This window comes from Tyto alba, unplaced genomic scaffold (assembly GCF_018691265.1).
Source record: "Tyto alba isolate M040663 unplaced genomic scaffold, T.alba_DEE_v4.0 Super-Scaffold_45, whole genome shotgun sequence".
NCBI classification, from domain to species: Eukaryota; Metazoa; Chordata; class Aves; order Strigiformes; family Tytonidae; genus Tyto; species Tyto alba.
This window is the reverse complement of record NW_024881321.1, coordinates 2,493,513-2,514,147: the sequence shown is the minus strand read 5'-3', so window position 1 is coordinate 2,514,147 and position 20,635 is coordinate 2,493,513. Positions and strand designations below refer to the sequence as shown.

General features: G+C 38.3%; 1 protein-coding gene across 1 annotated transcript in view; it reads right to left on the bottom strand.

Annotated features, from left to right (window-relative positions):
• Positions 1–440: 440 nt before the first annotated feature.
• KPNA3 (karyopherin subunit alpha 3) overlaps positions 441–20,635 on the bottom strand; it is a 51,152-nt gene continuing 30,957 nt past the window's right edge. Inside the window, exons 4-17 of the mRNA XM_042805938.1 lie at positions 20,454–20,483; positions 20,317–20,369; positions 20,136–20,231; positions 17,691–17,776; positions 14,534–14,620; positions 13,973–14,142; positions 12,782–12,826; positions 10,097–10,228; positions 8,809–8,937; positions 7,000–7,104; positions 6,793–6,864; positions 6,519–6,681; positions 5,462–5,556; positions 441–2,894 (exon numbers count right to left, since the gene is read on the bottom strand). Of these exons, the coding sequence (XP_042661872.1) occupies positions 2,796–2,894; positions 5,462–5,556; positions 6,519–6,681; positions 6,793–6,864; positions 7,000–7,104; positions 8,809–8,937; positions 10,097–10,228; positions 12,782–12,826; positions 13,973–14,142; positions 14,534–14,620; positions 17,691–17,776; positions 20,136–20,231; positions 20,317–20,369; positions 20,454–20,483 (1,362 nt within the window). The 3' untranslated portion in view covers positions 441–2,795. The remainder of the gene's footprint in view (positions 2,895–5,461; positions 5,557–6,518; positions 6,682–6,792; positions 6,865–6,999; positions 7,105–8,808; positions 8,938–10,096; positions 10,229–12,781; positions 12,827–13,972; positions 14,143–14,533; positions 14,621–17,690; positions 17,777–20,135; positions 20,232–20,316; positions 20,370–20,453; positions 20,484–20,635) is intronic.

Below are 20,635 nucleotides of genomic sequence, written 5' to 3'. Positions count from 1 at the left end.
GCAGGAGCCCGGCAAGGATGCTGCCGGGGGGGTAGAAAAGGGAAGCGTCTCCCCCGAGCCGCGCAAAACCCTCTCCTGGAACAGCAGCCGGCCTTGCCGAGACCGCTGCGTCCGCTTCCTTTATTAATTCTTGCCACGTGCTTCAAACCTTGGGCGCGGAGCTCTGCTACGTCGTGTCTAGTCAAAGACAAAACCCCCTCACAGTCGGTCTGTGAAGACTAAGCAGTTTCATCATCTTCAAAATAAGTTCTTGAATTTTTTTTTTTTTTTTATAGTATTTGATAGCAGCTTTTTATTGGTTACAAAACCTAAGCCCATATACAAAATTAGGAACACATTTAGATGCCTCTTTGAAAGAACGTTTTAGTCTATTTTAACTGATAGTTTAAAAAAATAATAAAAACAATGCAATTTTAAACACTGTTCTGAAAACGTAAAAGTGCAGCAATATACTTTGTATCCTTTATTAACTATGAAATGGTGCAATCCCAATCAAAAGCTGATAAGGTCACAACAGAAAGAACTGAGCAAATGCTTTGTCCTGCCCTACCCAGTTCTCCGATGTTCACTTTTAATGTAATGCATTGAGTGCAAGAAAAGGATCAAATCCTCACAGTCATGGAAAACTGTTGTTTCGATACCAATTTGTAGGTAATCTCCAGGATATTAGTGAGTGCAGGCTGAACAGGGTAACCGTCAGTCTATAATATGGCATATAGGGAGACTAAATTGAATTCAAAGGGGGGGGAAGTATTTGTTCACGATAACATCTGCTGGAACTCTAATTCCACAAAAACTTTGTGACCTTACCTAACTTTGACTTTTTATTGTTTAGTTTTTTTAGCGAACACCACACAGTTTCAAGATTTTAGACTATAGTGTGTGAATAGGATGCAGTTACCATATGAAGCTTCAACTCAACTTTTGGGAAAAGAAAAAAGGCACAATGAACTTCAACTCAATTTTATGTGCACAAGAGTTGAAAAATCTGAGCCACCTTAAAGAGAAATTGATTCTAAAATTTATAAAACCTATAAATAATCAGAGGCCAAACCACTATATTAAAACAGATTATCTAGCAAGTAAAAATCTTGCAGTTTAAACATACGCTTGTATCCAGTTGAGATACAAGACAACTCACTCTTTAAAGTGGCTCCACCTTGGCAGATATATATTTAATGAATGCACACCTGCTATGCGTTGCTCATCAGTGGAAAAACAGCTGATCCACAAAGCTCTGATGGCATCTGTCCTTATCTTCATCACAGTAAATACAACCCACATCCAATAACTAAATTAGTTTAGGTTTTTCTATCCCTTCACATCAATGCATTGGGAAATTACACCCAGTAAACAACAGCAACAAAACCAGTTTGTGTGATAGCTTACAGAATTTCAACAGGATCGATCTGCACCCCAGCAATACCAAAACCCCTTTGCAAACGACTGGGTCAGACGGTTTTTTCCAGAAGCAAGGACCTCACATACCTTATGTAAAGTTATTTAATGTGCGCTGCACATCAGGTTTATGCTGAATAACGGCAGCTTCCATACAGCCTCACACATCAACCAGTTTGCATCTTTTTTTTTTTTTTTTTTTTCAATCACGTGAGTAAGATTTGAGCCTACTTTCCGAATTACTCTTCCAATACTCCAAGAATGAAGCTTTTATGACGCTTCTAAGTAGTTGCTGGTTTGTTGCCAACCACATCATCATAAGCACTGGTTACTAAGTAAAAAATAGTTTAAGACTAAATTACAGTAAACATGAAAGCTCCACAGTTTAAACCCAATATAAATCAACCATATCCAATTATCAAAACAAAATATATTGACTACTGAAAGTTGAAAGCAAGATTCTTTTTAACTAATACATTTTTGGGGCAGATTTTTTTCTTTTCTACAGTCTGGGACTCTTGCTTTCAGCTTAAACAGAAGTTCAAGTCCATAACAGGTTGTAGCTCAGGTAAAATACCATGCACAGCATTTGATTACTTCAAAACAGCAGGAACACACAGGCTGAAGTGAGTGGTCAAATAGGGCTCGCTGTTCTCAAAAATTAGGTATAATGGCAAAAGCTTTACCAGTCCAAATCTACAGTTCTCCAACCCTGGTTTCTGAGGCAGTTAATGAACACACATCAATTACTGATAGCTGAAGTAGGTTTTTTGTTTGTTTTAAACTTAAGTGTTTAAATCAATTGCCAAGTGTTTGGTTTTTTTTTTGTTGTTTTTTTTTGTTTGTTTGTTTTTTAAGTTACTTTTATTTCAGTTTCACCAATGAAATTCATTTGGCTTGCATTTTTGAATCTATTCTTCCACATAAAGTATATGAAAATATGTTTGTGGAGGACGATGATGGAGGCTCAGAGCAAACTGGGCCCCTGTAAAGTCTTCCAAAATGTACGCATCATACCAAAGTGTCTTGATCCACAGCGCACCATTTTCCAAAGAAGCTACTTTCCCGTGGAAAGCCAATGTGCCACCACTATGGAATATTCTTAACAAAACTGCAGGTTGCGGTTGTCAGCATGTGGCACCAGGAAAAAAGGCAAAAAAAGGTAGTTGGGACTGTTAAAAAGAATTCTGAAACAGTTTAAGAGATCATGCATATGCATTTACAGTCCATGTGATAGTGACGTTTGGCAACTGCAAAGTGACCGATACATGGCTTGCTTTAGAAGCATCAAAACGAAGAGGCATGTGTGTCTTGGAGCCTTTTGTTTCTTCACTTGGTAGCCATCTGGTGGTGCTTCATACTGGTGTGGGACAGAGAAGCTGCACTTTTTTTTGAACTTAAAAATTAAATTCTTTTGTTTGAAGGTTGGCCGTTGGGTCAAAGTTGTAAGTACCTCCTTGAGTGGCTTCAGGAATGAGACTGGGATCTTCATCGATCTATAAAATAGGACAACAAAGTACATGAGAGGCCAATTCCCTGCACTGTTCAGTACACACAAAATAAGATTCACAAACATTCGTATTTTCTTTTTAAAAAATATCACTGCAATAAAATTAGATCGGTTTTTCCAATTCGATTCCTTAAAGGCGTTTAAAAAGAACAACACATCAGCTCTGTTCCAATACCATTAGGGAAAGAGAAAATTTCACAGAAAATTCTACAGAAAATTCTACAGAAAATTTTTAGAGACTGTGTTGCTGCTTGGGCAAAGCAGCTGCTATTTTAGCTACGCGATTTAATTTTCAGAGCAAATTTTTACTGGCTAATCACTAGTTGTGAATTCCAAAATTAGTTCGGTACTTTCTCCCCTTTTCTTTCAACACGAAAATAATCTTTGATCAGCAGCTGATGGAAACACTTATAGCAAGCTTAAAAAGAGTACTCGGTATCTCCTATCAGCATCTGAAGGATTTAGAGTTACTCATTTCAGAGCAGTTTTCCATAGCTCTCATCAGCGCCATCGGAAATATTTTATTTATTTTTTTTTTTTTTTAAACCAGAAGTAGTTCATCACTCTGTGGTTACGACACGAAAGGCATCACACTACCCAACTCCACCCAACTTCCCCGGAACTCTTTGCTGCCTCCGGGAACAGCAAAATAAGATGGTCAGTAGCATCAAGAGACACAAGTCTGCAGCCCGGCCGTCCACGGCACCGGCTGGGCCCCTTCCCTGACCACGCCGCCTCCACGCGCCAGGCCGCAGGAACCACCTGCCTCCTTCCTTTCAGCCTGTCTGTGTCATCCTGAAGCAGGTAAGAGCCCCTTGTGCGTGGGGCCTGCATAGTTTTCCAAGGTCTGGCCTTGGAGTAGCGCGTGTGTCAGAACCGACTCACCCGAAATATTCGTTTCTCTTCACTTTGGGTGACAATACCTAAAATTGGAAGGGGAAGGACAAGGCCTCCCGTGACGGCAGCGCTCTGCAGGAAGAGGAGCGGGGCACGTCGTGCCCAAAGGAAGGTCGAGCCCCTTTTCAGAATGCTTTGCAAAATGGTTGTGAGTTGATAAATTAGCAGGGGTGCTAGGAAGCAGCATTACCTACATCTGCATGCCTTTAACTTCATAAACTGAAGTCGGGGAAGCCGCTGGTGCTGGCTCTGCAGCACAGGCCTCTGCACGTCCCAGAGCTCAGCGAAGGAGCAGATGGGATATCTAGTAGCCAGAAAGATCTCAAGAATACAGAAAGACCCTCAAGTGACAGAATGCAGGAATGCTCTGGGCAGTCAACCTTAACACTGCCAAGCAGGCTAACATAACCAGCCTCTTGTCTCCTTAGGGCAATTTGGTTTTTTCCTGTTTTTTTTTTTTTTTTTTTTTTTGGTGGGTTGGTTGGTTTGTTTGTTTTTCAGTTTTGTTTTGTCTTTCACCAGTCCTCAAATCACAAGGGTTATTTTCCTACTTATAGTTACTGCCTGAAAATTTGTCTGGTTTTACGTTTTAATACCTATCTCCCAATCAAGGAATTTCTGTAGTTTCAGAAGCCTCAGAAAACATACTAACAGTATAAACAATAATCTGAAGTGAAGCCTTGCTCCTGAGTAAAGGAGGTTACATTCAGCGAATCAGGGACAGATTAAATTGTGTACATTTATGTAAAACCTAAATGGACAAAAGGGCTGTTTTTCTACCCACACCAACTAGACTGTGCTCTTCAGTTAACCACAGGAGTCTCAGAGCCATTGTGGAGGCTATTAGACCCTGCTCACAGAATCATTACAAGCATAGGGAACTCTTTACCTATCAGCTTCTGGTGAATAACTTTGCAAACACACAATGGGCCCATGATTTGAAAATTGACAAGTCCTAAAGTTAGAGCTGGTATCTGGAGAGTTCAATTTAAGAACTGAAGACACAGTTTAGGCTGAAGAACTACAGACACCCTAGATGGATTTGAAAAGATAGTTATGACTTGTCTTCAAATTGCTTCTTGAAGTGCTTCTGAGGCACTCACAAGCAGCCAGTATCAGACAGAGATAGAACACAAAGGGTCAAAATACCTAATCAGGGTGCAAAGAAATATCAGATGGTCTAGATCAATCAGTTGCAGAAAGTGTTAATGGTTTTGATGACTCTTCTCAATGCAGAATCCAGACTGAGCAATTACAGAGCTGAAATACAGAAATCTATCTGAAAGCAAGGATCCACCACCCTCTCCAAAGACTGATGCGTAAAAAAAAAGTATAAAGTAGAGCCAGAGAACTCTTTAGATTCTAATCACAAGTAATTACATGTCAATTTACATGTCAGTGTGACAAAATCACATCAGTGTCAATCAATTTATTAGGCAAACCAGAGCAGTCACCTTGATGTTGCTAGAAAAAATTCTTGGCATTGAGCAACTCTTCAGAGGCTTTCAATTAAGGGAAGCTGTACTGAAAAAGGAGCAGGAACACTGACTCCCCAGATAACCCATGTTCATGACAACTGGAACTGAGGAACAACGCCAGCGGACTCACTAAGCCAACAGCACAGCACATACACTCTTCAATCTTTAGCATACTTACATCATCACCAGAGAAATACTGATCTATGATTTCAAATGCTAGTTTATAAATGTCTTCGTTCTCATGCTGTTGCAAGGCTTCAATTTTCTCTAGCCCTGAATAAAAGAAAATGAAGAAGAGTGTTAGACCTTTAAACTGGAGTTACTAACTACGCTGAAAAAACGAGGAGAAAGAATGGAATGTCACTGCTGAAGCATACGAGAAAAGATGCTGCTCAGTTTGCAAATATCTACACAGGAGATACCTTTGTCTTTAAGAGGAAAGAGAAGCAGTTTGGGAACGTTTGCCTGCCATGAAATATCCCATTTTATGAACAACGGATAATGGAAACTTCTCTCTTTTTAGATAAAACTCTGTATTTATTTTTTAAAAGACTTCTTCCGTCTACTATTTAGCTTTTGTTTCAGTCACTGTGCTTTCTGCATATCACCAAAAGGAAGTGGCTACATTTGTGTGGTGCACAGATGTTTAAAACACCAAGGTGACAAAAAGCCTCACACCAAGAGCAGCTTAAAACTCTTGTCCCATTTTCAAACTGGATATGGAATAACACAAGGGAAAACCACCCAGGGTAGGATGTTCTTCAACATCCCTTTACTGCTATCTTACTATAATACATTAATTTAAATTAAATTTAATTAAACTGTTAAAACTGGGATTGCAATATCCAAGACTCCTCATCCCACTTTGGTTTGTACTGAAATTATGATCATAACAACGTCTTCCAAGGCAATGAACTAAAGAAAAATCGTTTTGTGTTTTGCCACAGAACAAAGTACATGCAATAATCAAATGATAAGAAGTAAAAGTCTCATTTAAATCTTAAAAAAGCCTAAGCTACAGAACGCTCCTTCAACAATTGCGTCCAACATGACCCTCTCTAAACCAAACTAAACAGAAAAAAAAAAAAAGTAATTTCTCTCACTACAGAAGTCTCACTTGCTTATCCAAATAGCCCACGGTAAAAAATGCTGTAGTAAATATCAACAACAGCAAGGGGAAGACAGAATAATATCCAGAAAAATTAATTTTTTTTAAAAGCCTAATAAGCACTTACCTCCACACTCTTCTATAATTTCAGCTATTGTGCTAGCCTCATCACCAGCCATTATCAGGATGTTTTTCAGACCATCCAGCACCACCTGTACCACTTGAGAATCCTTTACTGAGAGGAGATTGCAGAACGGTGGGATTACATTTTGCTGTACAAGGTATTCAACCTAAATAATGGAAAAAAAAAATTAAAATAAAAGTGCTTTCAACATTGTGCTTCTTACAAATGGCTGCATGTGCAACGTTTTAGTGACAATTTGAAATCCCACTACACGTACCTGATCTTTTCTCCCACTTATTGTCAAATTGCTAATTGCCCAAGCAGCTTCCTTTTGTGTTCCAAAGTCCCCCTGAAAAATAAAATTAATAGCTCATTAAAATCAGCACGGAAACATCTGTCAAGCTTATTATTAAAAATCACAGGCTCCTCGTGTCAGATTTATAAAAAGAGGATGACAACTCGCATAGCTGATAGTTTGACTGACCTTAGCCAGCTGGTGTATGATCATAGGGATTAGCCCAGCATCTATTACAGCCTGAACTTGTTGCTGGTTTCCTGCTGTGATATTGGAAAGGAACCAAACTGCTTCCTACAATTGGACAAAACAAGAAAGCAAAACACTTTTCAAAACTAGGCAACCAATGGAAGAAAATCCCCACAAACTAAACAAAGCAATCTCAAAACCTAAAACTGTACCATGACCAATCTCTATACAGAATCTCCAGGTTCCCCCTCAATAGCACTTTTAGCACACAAACTTTTATTGCACTGTGAAAGACACTCAGGGGATTGATGTAAAATTGGTATGATTCAATCACAGGGCCAGATTATTACTTATAAAAGGAGTGTTTCCATATATCAGGAGCCATCATGACTTTGACCTTATATCCACTTTGCACTGCTGCAGTCACAACCATGTTTTAAACTTACAATCAGTTTTGCAAAGAGAAGAGGCAAACTGCTAAAACCTCATCCAAAAAAGGACTTATCCTGTCACCCTACTACTGACAGCTCAGTAGCAGCTTTCTGTGCTGATGCAAGGAAAACCAACTCCAGCTCCCATTTTCTTCCTGAAACATGAAGTGGAGCTCACAAAGCTCATTCAAGTGTCAGCCAGGACTCTCGGTCCTGTGACATTTCTCAGCAGTCACCTCCTTCAGGTGGTTCATCGACACAGCTAACCCCTATCTAATGGCAGCCACAAAATCCTGGTTACAAAGGGGGGATAATTGTCAAGGCAATCCAGAACATCTTAAAAGGGCTCTGGGTAAAAGACAAACAGGTGTGGCAAGCAGCCAATTATGAAGTACCACAGGAAAAAATACATAATGGGTTCCCTGTTTTTAGGGATGTGTATCTTGCCTTTACTTGTATTTGCCCTTCACAACATACACTCAAAACAAAACTCAAAGCGTTTCTAGACTCCCCTTATACAGAAATAATTCCTTTCTTGCATTCAAAAACAGCTCATCATCATTCTTTTGTGAGAGCTAGAAGGGCAGGCAGAAACAAATCACAGCAGTTTGAACTGTCAAAGATAACTTCTTCAGAACTCTTGACAGTTGACAGGGCCTGAAGAAACAGATTTCTCACAAACAGATTTCTCCTCAGTGGTACACTAAGTGGGGAATCACGCAAGCTAAACGGAAGAGCCACCTCCTCAGCCTCTGCCAGCCCCATCTTTGAAGTGGAAGATGGCACAATGATTAAAAAAAAAAAATGCAAACAACATGAGATACAGCTCTGAAAAAGAGGGCACTGATCACTTTCTTCAACCTCTCCCTATTCCATTCAGTCCTTGCAGCAACGAAGTTACCTCTGCCAAAAGGAAGGAGAAGAAATGCAGGGAGAGTTTTCAGAAAAGGACAGCAGTACTCCTACTTCCTTGAAAGAGCAAACGGACAAGAAAACAACCTTCACGATGAAAAGGTGGAGTAGAAAAACTGGATCTGTTGTACTCAAGTCCCTGGACTCAACCAAAAGTAACCCACTTCAGCTATGAAAAACTATAGAGCAAGTTAGGCAGTTACTCACTTTGCAAATGAAAACAAAGTATCACACTCTGAAGTAAAAACCCTCAGTCTTCCCAAAAAGCAGGAGGCATCAACACCAATGCAGGGATCCTCACTATGGCTGATTGGCTTTAGCCCTAATTAAGCACCAAGGCTGCATCTTCAGACAAAATCACTCACATGCTGGAAGTAACAGCTGTGAGAAATTCCTCTGTAAATTCTACAGACTGCCATTTTGTTTTCTGAACAAAAAGATTAAGGTAAGAAGAAACAAATCATACCTTGTTTATCTTCTCTTTTGGATGCGTCAGGAGATTTGGGAAATATGACAAAACATCACAATTGAGAACAACTTGTGTCTGTTCATCAGTACCAGTTACTATGTTGCCTACTGCTCTCAGTGCTGCAGTCTGAATATCCAAAGTGGGAAGGAAAAAAGAAGTTGCATGTTAGAAGACACTGCTGTTACTCACGCTAAAACAAAGATCATTTTAAGACGTCTCTTTACGGAAACACGTTGCAAAATACAATTTAGCACTTCATCCTCTGAGCTGCATTCTAAAAACGGGTGCTGCTTCATCAAAACAGAAACACTCAGTACAGCATTTCACTGCTGAATAGATGCACTGCAGCTCAACTCAAAAAGTGTAAAGATCAGAAATTAAAAGAATTAAAACAGAAGAGTTAATTCATCATGTAGTCGATCTGAGTTACATTAACTGTTTCTAGGCTTTGACTATGTCTGCCAAGGTTGCTCCCTTCTCCATCCAGCTCTCCGCTACAGAATTCAAAAACCCTACAACTACTTCTCTTCTTCTTCTTCTTGACTCAGCTGACTTTCAGAAATGAACTTCATATCTTTACATATTGGTTAGTCAATGCTTTAGAAGTGACAAAATGCTTCCATCAGGTGAACTGGTCTGACAAATTTGAAGACAGCCAAAGTCTCATCCAAAGTACAAACTAAAGGAACACGACAAATGCGCAGATACGTAAAAAAGCTAATTACAGTGCCTGGCTTATAGAAAACAAGCACACATTAACTGATTTCTAGTTTCCCTTTGTCTTTGAAATTAATCAAACTAGCTCAGTTAACCTACCTTTTGTAGCTAATTAAAAATTTACTTTACTAGGACTCAGCACCCATAAATATTTTAACATTCACAAGGTCCCAAAATATTAATTTATTTCCATAAGCTATTCAGACAATATGTGCAACCAGGTATGCAGCAACAGAAAAGAGCACATATAACTTGAATTCTGGAAAACTTAAAACCTGTTGTCATTAAATATTTCAGGACTACAAAAGCAAGGCACCCCTAGTAATCACACAATGGCAGTTACTGTTTAACCTGTCACTTTACTTAACACTATATTAGAACTGTTTTGTTCGAGTTTTCTTTCATTTTAATAATCTTTTTTCCCCAGTGTAGGTACATCTTTTGTTCAGTTTTATCTGCGACAAATGGACCTATAAATTCTCGTCTCGGTACTTCACTAATAAATACTCTCAGGCACATTTTTTAGAAAATACAAAGGACTATTCAACAGCAACTGAACCAGACTTACTTGAACTTTAACCTCCTGATGGCTCAGAAGGGGAACTAGAAAAGGTACAACTCCTGAATCAATCACCATTTGTATCTGTTCATTTCCACCGTCTGTTAAGTAGGACAAAGCCCAAACAGTGTCCACAAGAATCTACAAATTGGAAAGAACATGGTTTACACATTGAACAGTAAAATCAATAGAATGGAAACTTAATTTACTGATCAACATTTCACATGTCTGGGGGATGAGCATGCAATTTAGTTACAGGAAAAACTCAAAACACGATTATGACAAGACCTAATTAGTAAAATCTTAGATTTTTATCAGGTACAACTATGAAAACTGGGGGCATTTGTTCCATAATAATAATTTCTATTTTAATTTTTTTTTTTTTTTTTTTTTTTTTAATTCAATACCACCTTTTGGTGCAGAAAGTGACAGCTTACATCACCACACAAAGGTAAACTGTTGGGCTTGATTAGCATTTCAAAGATAAACAACCAGCTAAGTTGTGCTAGTAACTTTCTGAAGAAAATACCAACCCAGGCTCCGAGGCACTGCTATAATTTGTTAGCTGTGCTATCTTTTGATTACAGAATACGTGAGTTCCCCTAGTCTCTAACCCATCTATCTACACCTTAGCATTTCTGAGCCACAGTGCGGTTCTGAAGTGAAACTGCAAACTATTCTGGATGTATTCCTTCTTCTGCCTTCATATTAAGATTAAAACCCACGGCAAAGGAAAGGAGTTCTTCTACCAACTAGAGGACTAGGAACTATTGTAAGGTGGCAACTGTTCAGGCAAAGCAAAAACCCACAGAGAAATTACTGTCATGCAGGGCAATCTTACTATCCTAAAAAAAAAAAATAGACTCAGTTGCTGATGACTTGGTAAGAATTATTTGAGTGGCCTCAAAGAAATAAAGGTACAGAAGTTACAGTCATTGAAAAGCAGTATCTGAAGCAGAAACAAAGCCAGCAGAGAGAGGGGTATCACATCACTCAGAGATGATGTCAGGAACTGCAGGGGAAGAACTCTGGACCCCACTGAGGACATCACCTGTTGAGGTACCTGGATCTACTCTACTTTTAAAACAGATAGCCATTTAAAATGTCCAGCTACCAAGATAGCTAAATACCACAGAACTGAAAGGCAGGAAGGACGTTAAAAGTCCTGACTCACAGGCTGCTTCCACCCAGCTCCAGGGACCAGAGAGAACAGACCCAATGCTTTCTTGACCCAGCCTGCTGCTGCCCTCACCTGCTAACGAGCGCCACAGGGACAGCAGAACGTGCTGCAGTGGAGCCAGCATCGCAGCAGAAGCCGTGAGAGATGAGGCCTCACCAGTTTGCTGCCCCACAGCCCTGCTGGTGACAAGAGCAGCAGCCGCCAGAAGTGCTCGCAGGACTGTTGGCTGACCTACCTGCATCACTGCCTCATCTCCAAAGGTACGTTTGCTGCTCCCGTACGGAGAGGCTGGGACCAGACTGGTACCTCCAAACTAGCACCTGACTCTCAGGATCAAAAAGATGGGCACCCTAATTGAGATCAGTCAAAACCTGGCATCATATAGTCTCAGATCTACTTTAAGAAGCTCTCACACAGTCATTGCTTGCAAAAGCTTTCAAATTTGGCAGGGAAAAAAAAAAAAAAAAGCCTATAAGGCTGTAAGTATGTTTGGTTTCGCTATGAATTTCCATTCAGGTTTGTCCAAATTATGAATTGGAAAGTCACCATGTGCTGTCTCCCACTCACATTACACTGGGAAAACCCTGGCAAAAACCCAGATTAAACTGTTTGCAAATATTTTGTGGAGCCAAGCCCACTTCACCAATAAAAGAGCAGCAGAAACACCACCACCACAGTGTGGAAGTAACAAAAGACAGTCCCACCCATCTTACGCCCTATCCCCAGACCCACTCCAAGGGTTCAGCTCCCGCCTCCCTAAATTGAAGGATCACTATAGGAAGCAAGAGCCAAAGACATGACAAAGTCCTGACAAGAGAAGGAGAGGAGCAGCTCAGTATCCCTCAGTTACAAAGATCTTTGTTCCTGAAGTCCCAACATAAGACTTCAGGAGGTAAGTCCACCCCTCTAGGATTTCACTCAGAAAAGGTATGTAAACCCATGGATGAGGAATGCGGGAGGTACTGAAGGTTTAGTATTAAAAACCTGAAGAAAAGTTGTCAAAGGTGCCACGAAACAATAGTTTGTCGCTGTTTATTTAAGTATGTGATTTCCTTAGTTAAACAGGTTGCAAAGTCAGGCACCCAACAGGTTACAAAAGTCCATATGATCACAGCATTTCATTGGACTGATATGTAGAACTATGTATTTTTGTTTCTACGCATGCATTATATATCATATATGCAAAATTATCAACTGGGGCAGAATTAAAACGAAGCTGATGGTAAAGCTGGCACTTCACATTTCTAGTGCTCAATTCTGCAAGATAGGATTTTTTTTAATGTAGTTTCTAATGTAAAGGATAAAAACAACTTTTAGAAAAGGTGTTTCAGAAATGGTATTTGCACTTTCTTTTTCATGCTCTGAATGACTGTGATTATATTAGTCTTTATACTTAATTCTACATTTACTACTTAATTATACATAAATTAACACACAAAACCAAATTTGCCACTTAAACACAATCTTGCAGCATTTTCTCTCTAGAGAAAACAAAGACTTTGTAAATTACTTACATTTATATCTGTATGGTAAATGAGAACACACAATGCTGGCAAAATCTGAAAAGAAGTTCATCAGTCATTACAGCAGAATAAAATTGGCTGTACAGTTACGAATCCAAGTACTGCAGTCACAAAGCTTAGCTTGAGACTGCAATAGCGTATTGCATTCACACGCTTCCCAGAAGCTGGTCATTCCCTCAAAGTATGTATAATTTCTATTACATTTAAAATCTGTAAAAATACAAGACTACTATATTCCAAAGACACACAGAAAGCAGAATATATTTTGTGGGAAAACAAGCAAACAACAGAGATAAGACACCCCCCTGCTATTTTGAAAGTTTTGTTACCACGCAATATAATAAAAATCAACAGGCCAGTATCAATATATAAAACCTTCTCAGATTAAAGAAAAATTTTATTTTTGCATTCACACATGGAGAAAATACAAAACTGAGCCATGGTAAGACTGCTTAGAACAGGGGGTTTTATTTGGTAAAGTATTACTTGTAAAAGTTTCCCCGTTCTCCGCTTCATTTTAAAAATTTCATTGAAGTTTAGTTGCTAGCATTGTTACACTTCACGTGGTTTCAGAAACTGTACCTACACTTTGAAATGTATCTTAAAACGAAGAACTTTATGTATATTACAACTACAGTTCTCATCTAATAGCATCACTTTACTAGCTGTGCCTCCTCTACAAACGCTGCTTTTGCTCTCTTCACCTGTTTAAAGGGATTTTCAGATGCTTCTCCCCCGGTGGGAATTTGACATTGACAGCATGTCCACAGCTAGTCAAAACACAAACTACACTACACACACTAGTTTACTTACTTTCCCTCTTACTGAAAATAACTGCATTTGAATACTTAAATATACAGAATCACCTTCACAGCCTTTTTCTGAAGAAAACATGAAATGCTGTGTATATTAACACTTTCTAGTGTGTTAATTTTCTGCTGTGTCCATTTTAATATATGGCTCATCCGTCTTTAGTCTTACTCAGTTTCCGACGGTACAAATACCTTTATTACAGCCTTAGTAAGAAGCATCAAATTGGTCAAATTACTTCATTTAACATCTGGGAAGTGACACAAGACAGGGGCAAAACACATGCATAAATTCATAGTATGACAATGTAAAACATTTGGCCTCTAGCCCAGAGTATAAAAAAAATGATCTGTCTCGTAATTCTTTATTTACCTCCTGAACTGTCTCCATAGGCGGTGGGGGGTCCTTATTCCTGCAGAGATTTACAATGACCCATGTGACGTTCCGAAGGAAGGTGATGGGAATGGAGGGATTGATGAAGGACAGAAGAGGTTTGACAACTCCCAGTGATATGACATAATCTCTACACTGAGGACCATCACCTACAGAAATGAAAATTGTTGTAAAAGAAATTACATTAAAAATGGAAAATCTTGAAATGTATGCAATGGCATGTTGGGATACTGAAATTCTATGTTTCCTCACCAATAGTCTACTCCTAAAAGGTCACGTTCAATTAAATATACATACGTACAGCTATGTATGTATATTTTAAGAGACAGAATTTATCCTGCTAGCATTTTGTGTAGCAAGTGGTACCGTTCTTTAGAAAAAAGTAGGATGCACATATGTAATTCTGGCCACATGAAAAGTTATCTTAAGTCATGGAACTCAGAGGAAACATAGTCTCATATGATAATGCCAATGTTCAAAAAGCCAAATTCTAAAATGAAACGCTCCCTGAACTCAAACCACTAGAACAACAAGAGTTACCTATAATATTTCCGAGGGCCCAGACAGCTTGCTCACAAACGTTCTGGTGCGGTGAATGAAGTAGTCTCAGGAAGAGGGGTACTGCATCTGCAGAATGCAAAGATTGGATTTGTTTTTACTGGAACACGGTACCTGTACGAAACTTTAATTGATGCGTACAAAACACTTTCTCTGCCATGCCTTATGTATGTTTCTATTATGAAGAGCATACAAAACCTCAGTTAAGCATTTCTATACTTGTCGAGAGAAGGGAAAAAAATAGACTGGAAAACAAACAGCTATTAAATAACAACACTCCCCCACACGTAAACATTTCCCCAGCTTTCTCTGTGATATGCATGAGCCTAAAGTAGGTAGGTGCTAGGTTTCATGTCCCAGTAGTTCAATTTTCCAGTTATCCAAGATCACAATACACACCTAGCAGAATGACATGCCTACTTGTACACACACACTTCAGATCCTGATTCAGGAAAACAGCTTCCTCCCAAGAGGTGGCTATAGTTAGTTTCCATATGCAGTGAAGATTTACATCCATCTGCCAGTCCTAAGACACGTTTTAATTTGCTCTTACATAACGCAGGCAACATACCAGATTAGGGAACTGGTACTGATTTTAGGTATCAGTCTCTGCTGAATTAAATACATTTAATGGAGCTAAGAAACCATCCCTCCAGCATCCCCATGCACTACTTCCCTTCAGACGACCCATACCATTTGAAAGACAGTCATTCTTGTAGCAATTTTTAAAATCTATATATGATCATACTCATCATATAGCAAAGTAAAATAGATCAATTTATATACTGTTGAAGGGAAGGATAATTTTTCTTCTAGAAATAGCTTTGTAAATGTAAAAAAAAAAATGCAACACAATTTGTGAGCGACTGTGAATCGATATTCTGTTGATAATGTAACATGTGATAATGAGACAAAACCCCCGATGTGTTTTCCTGAAAAACAGAGAGCAACGAAGAATAAAGACAACCTAAGATTCCTTCCCTTCCCTAGATGAGTAATTCAGCAATTGCCTGTAACTGACAAGTTAGGAGGGACAGCAACACACCGTTGCTTAAGAACACTCTCTCCGTTCTTGCAACCATCATCCCACTTCCATTAGCTCAAGTGGAATATTCTAGCTTCCTTCTCAGTGATTGCTGAGATTACACTTCAGCCGTATGTGTATTCAACATATTTCAGAGAGGATGGTCAAGTATGTAGTTTATATTAGACTGCAATGCTGGCATGCTTTCAAAAGCAGGAATGAAATTATTTCACACCGGCGCTCAGGCGGGAGGACAGGCAGAGAAAGCACGCGGTGCAGATTATCTGATCGACTGCTTTCCAAAAATTAATTACTTCTGCTCCAAACTGGCTCCTGCCAAGATCTAGTCTGTGTGTACAGTACTGCTCCTCTTTTGCTGGGCCTTCCAACTGCCATCTGTCCCTCTTGTCTGCAGGAGGCTGCCGCCTTTTGTATTTAGGCTGCACCGGCCTCTTCCACAGCTGCAAGGGCGCATCATTTTGTTTCTTCAAACTGTCCCCTACCTAAAGGGAGGGGAGCTGGGAGGCTGTTAGCCCTTCCTCATCTCCCAGCCAAAGCACGAGGCTTTTAGACTAAACTTCTTCCATTTTCTCTTCGGGAGTAAAGCTTGGAAAATGTGTTTTGGTTTGTTTTTTTTGTTTGTTTTGGGTTTTTTTGTTTGTTTGGTTGGTTGGTTGGGTTTTTTGTTTGTTTGTTTTGTTTTTTGTGTTTTTTTTGTTTGTTTGTTTGTTTTGCATATTTAAAGTTATAAAATAACATTTTTTTCTTTTCAAGCATTAGCTAAACAGGTTTTGGGAGAGCCATATCCCAGCCTGAACTTCTAGTAATTGTTCAGGCAACAGCAATGCTTTTGGCCGTGCTGTACATATTTTCATTTTAATTTTAGTTTTTACTTTAAGATTTTTTCCAGGTATCTTTCTGCAAAGATAATACTATAAAAAGCCTTCTCATTAGATTCATTCACTCAAATACGATAACATTGTGGGACTTGAAGAAGGAAGAAAACATTGACTAAACAATGAACAAATTGGGAAGGATTAAAAAACTTGGGAATAGATTTTCAAAGATATTTAGACACCAGAAAAGCAATGTAAAAACAGAGCTGCCCAGATCACATCAGGATTTTCTGAAACAAATTCAAGACACTGATTTTTTTTTTTTTTTTTTTAAAGGCTTTGGATTTTTATCCAAAGCTCATTTTGATAAGCATTCTTATTCTATTGCTCCAATATCTTAACTATATAGAATCTAACAATTAATGAGATATCTTATTAGCTATTAAAATGTACAAAACAGCATTTTGATTTGAAAGGCTGATTCATAGACTTAAAAAAAAAAATCAAATAACTAAGTCATCATTTTCCCATATAAAAACGCTGAATGTGAATAAGCCAAGACCATTTATTAAATATTTGCTTATCCACAGTCTTCTGTTTAATGATAAAATATTTCACTTAGCACAAAGGTGATTGTTTTAAGATAAGTGTGCTGATACATAAAAGCTATATATATAATCCTGAAAAATTAATTTGAATAATTTATCTTCAATTAACTTTAGAGTTTATTTCCTATCTCTTTTCATAATGGAAGTCGCCGTGGCTGGTTAAGCAAGAAACGAAGGCAGAACAACAAACTCTGTGTGTACAGGAGATACTAATTACGTGGTCAAGGAAAGAACGATCATTTTCTTAACTCTGTATTTAAATGGCCAACCTCACATAACTATATGTATTTGACAACTTTAATAAGATATATGAACATACCTTTGAGGTAGAAAGAATTACTTCTAACGTAAGTTTTAGCCATAGGGAATTAACAGTACATGATTTCAGAAATCGACCCAAGAATTAGAAAGGATTGGCATTTTTTGTCCTACTCGTATCATCTGTCATTCTCTATCTTCTTTATGGGAAAATCAGGTCTGGGATCCTTAATATTGTTACTGACAAACATATTAATGTTTCAGAGCAAATGTAGGAATCTTTTGGGAAAGATGACAGAGATGCACTTATTATTTTAATGGTTTTGATAACAAATGGCATTAGTTATCCAAATATACCCTTTTCCCCACAATATCCACCACACCCCAAAAAAACTCCAAATAATAATACTTACTAGACTGTACAACAGCTTGAGTCTGTGCAGAAGTGCCTGATGCTATGTTAGTCAATGCCCATGCAGCTTCAAATTGTAATGAAGGACTGTAATGAAATAATTTTATAGCAGTAAATTGAAACATGATCTGCAGATTATTTTATGGTTAATTTCAGTATTACTAGTTGTATCTACTCTGAAATACTCTACATTTAAGCAATGCCACTGAGCTAAAAGGTTTTGATTTTTTTTTTTTTTTAAAAAACAACCTCTAAGCCTGGACATTTCAGAAGAAAACCTGTAAGAAAAAAAAAGATCTTACATTCTATGACCTTTTGTAAACCAACCATCATTCTAACTTCATATTAGTAGTTACAAAAAAATAAAAGCAGTAATACTTGTCGACGCACATACCAACCAGTGAAGCTGACCCCTATTCTAGTCAACTAATAATCTCCTCTAAGAAAGATTTCTAGCACTCCTCAAAATAAAATGTAATTATCCCTCTCTAATGGGTAACAGAGACCTCTTCACATCCAGCTGACACAAACACAATTCGTTCTTAGTGAAGGAAGTGCAACTGTCTTGCTGCCATTGGTAGTTCTCAATAAATTAACCATGTCTGACCATAACTATTAAAAACTTGGCCCTTCTAACATTACATCCCAGATCAAGTGTAACCTGGGAAACCAGGATAAAGACATTTTTCTTCTCTATCACAGACAGGGGAAAGATAGAGCATCAGTATCCAAAGACAGCATCATACCTGTATTAAAACTTGACTTATTAAATGCAGATAAAATTAGTTACAAATATAATGAAAGCCGGGGGAACAGCTCTTCCAAAATGTCTGTCAACTGTTGACTATGCCAACAGCAGTTTGGTAAAAACTGTTTGTGTGAAAACTGTTGTTCAAGCAAATCCTGAAGATTAAGAGTTCCAGAACCTATAAAAGAGTTTACAGCTTATGGTGGTTAGCATAACAGTAAGGTGTCTGTCTTTGGGGGGAGCAGAGAAAATTTACTGATAGGTGACTATTTTTCATTTCCATGCTTTTTTTGGGTCTTTATCAGCTATGTTTTACAGATAGCCATACAACCCGATTCCTTTAAGTTTGTTCTGTGCATTAGTTTCCAAAGCATTTTAAGGTTTTATTGAGGATGGGATTGAAAAAGAATGATAGGAGAGCCCAAGATGTGTAAATAAGGATTTGTAAAAACAGATAGTACCTGTCACCAGCTATCTATAAACCTTTACATTCTAGGATCAAATGCATTAAAATTCTTGTTCTAGGTCAGTCCTTTTTTTCTTCCTCTTGTGATAAGCTTTCAGTTGTAACATGAACAACAGCTTTAACAATCTGTTACACAAAGTCTTTGCAGAGTTTACCTCTACTAAATATTATACAGCCATCACAATTAAAATGACTGCTTAAGAAAATGTTGCATTCAATTTCAAAAGGCTTATTAAACATTTACAAAGGTAAATCACACAAAAACTAGACAGAAAATTCCAATGACGAGTTTTCACGGCGCTGAACCATCTCCTTCTAGAGCAGACCGGCGTTCACGACCCATTTAAAACGCTATCCTGATTTGAACATTATTGCCAGCTGCCTTCTAAGCAACTGTTTTGTTCAACAAGCTCTAAACAAAGCTACTCACGCTTCATGTTTTTGCAACTACCAAATTATACCCCAAATGCCAATTTGCATTTTTAAAGTTTCTAGCCCTTGTGGCTGCAGAAATAACCTTGAAAATGGAAATACTGTAAATACATTTACGGCCGCCCGAGACCGAAGACAGGCTAAAACACTGACCTCAAATGTGTTAATCCCCATCTATCCGAGTAAGGGGCTCACGGATTGTGGAGTATGGCATTTTTCTTACTTATCATTAAATTCTTGGGACTACATGCTCAGTGTTCTCCACCTCCTTCACTGAAGCTCTTGTTTTACAACAAAGAATCGCAACATAGAGCACGCTCGCTGTGTTGTAGCTTCGCATGAGGGAGCAGCACAGAGCCAGAAGGAAACCCACCTTGCAGTGTGAACAAAAGCAGCTGGAAACTTAAACTAATAACCTTTATGAAAGGGACAAGTGTATTCTGGCAAAGAAGAGAGCCCTGTTCACAAGCAGGCATGTTCTGTGCCTTCACACAAATACACGCAGGAAGTCTGAGACAGGTTTCTTAAAAGCCATTAACAAAAAAGCCTGAGATATTCAAAACCAAAGAGAAATTGAGCAAGGCTTTCTCCATTATCTGGATATGCTCATGCAAGCTCTAGAAATGACATTTCAGTGGCAGAATAAATACTCCTGAAAAATTTATGGTTTATCATCATGGAATGTGATCCGCTGTCTCAGATTATATGGTGCTATGAATCCTCAGTTTCATGTGAAATGATGAGATCTTTTTTGGATGCAGATTTTCAGAAAAGGTGAACATTTTTAAAAGCATACTTACTTATCATCTCTTTCTAGGCATTTTACCAGAATTGGTAAAATTCCTGATTTTATTAAGTCATCAATTGGTGGATTTCTGTCACTGGATAGGAGTTTTCTGTGAAATTAAATGTAAAAGTAAAATAAGTAACTTTCATCACGAAAAATGTGTAGGAAACGTGTTTCTGTGCCTTTATTTTTACCTTGCAGCTTGGACAGCACTCAGTTGGATCACGGGGTTGTCACTCGTGGCATTCTGAAAAGAAAAAAAAAAAACAGTAAAAACTAAAAATGCACAGAACACACACTTCTAATAAAAAAAAAGTTAAATGTAACATACCTGCAGTATAGCTTCTAGTGTTACGTTTTGCTTGAAAAGAAAAAAAAAAAGTTTTCTTAATTATTTAACACAATCCAACTCGTTTTTACAGCATATCAGTTCATAACTTTGCTTTCAAATAATGGCAAGACTTCCAGTGTTACAGTAAAACCAGAATAGAATGTTTTAAAAAACCACCAAAG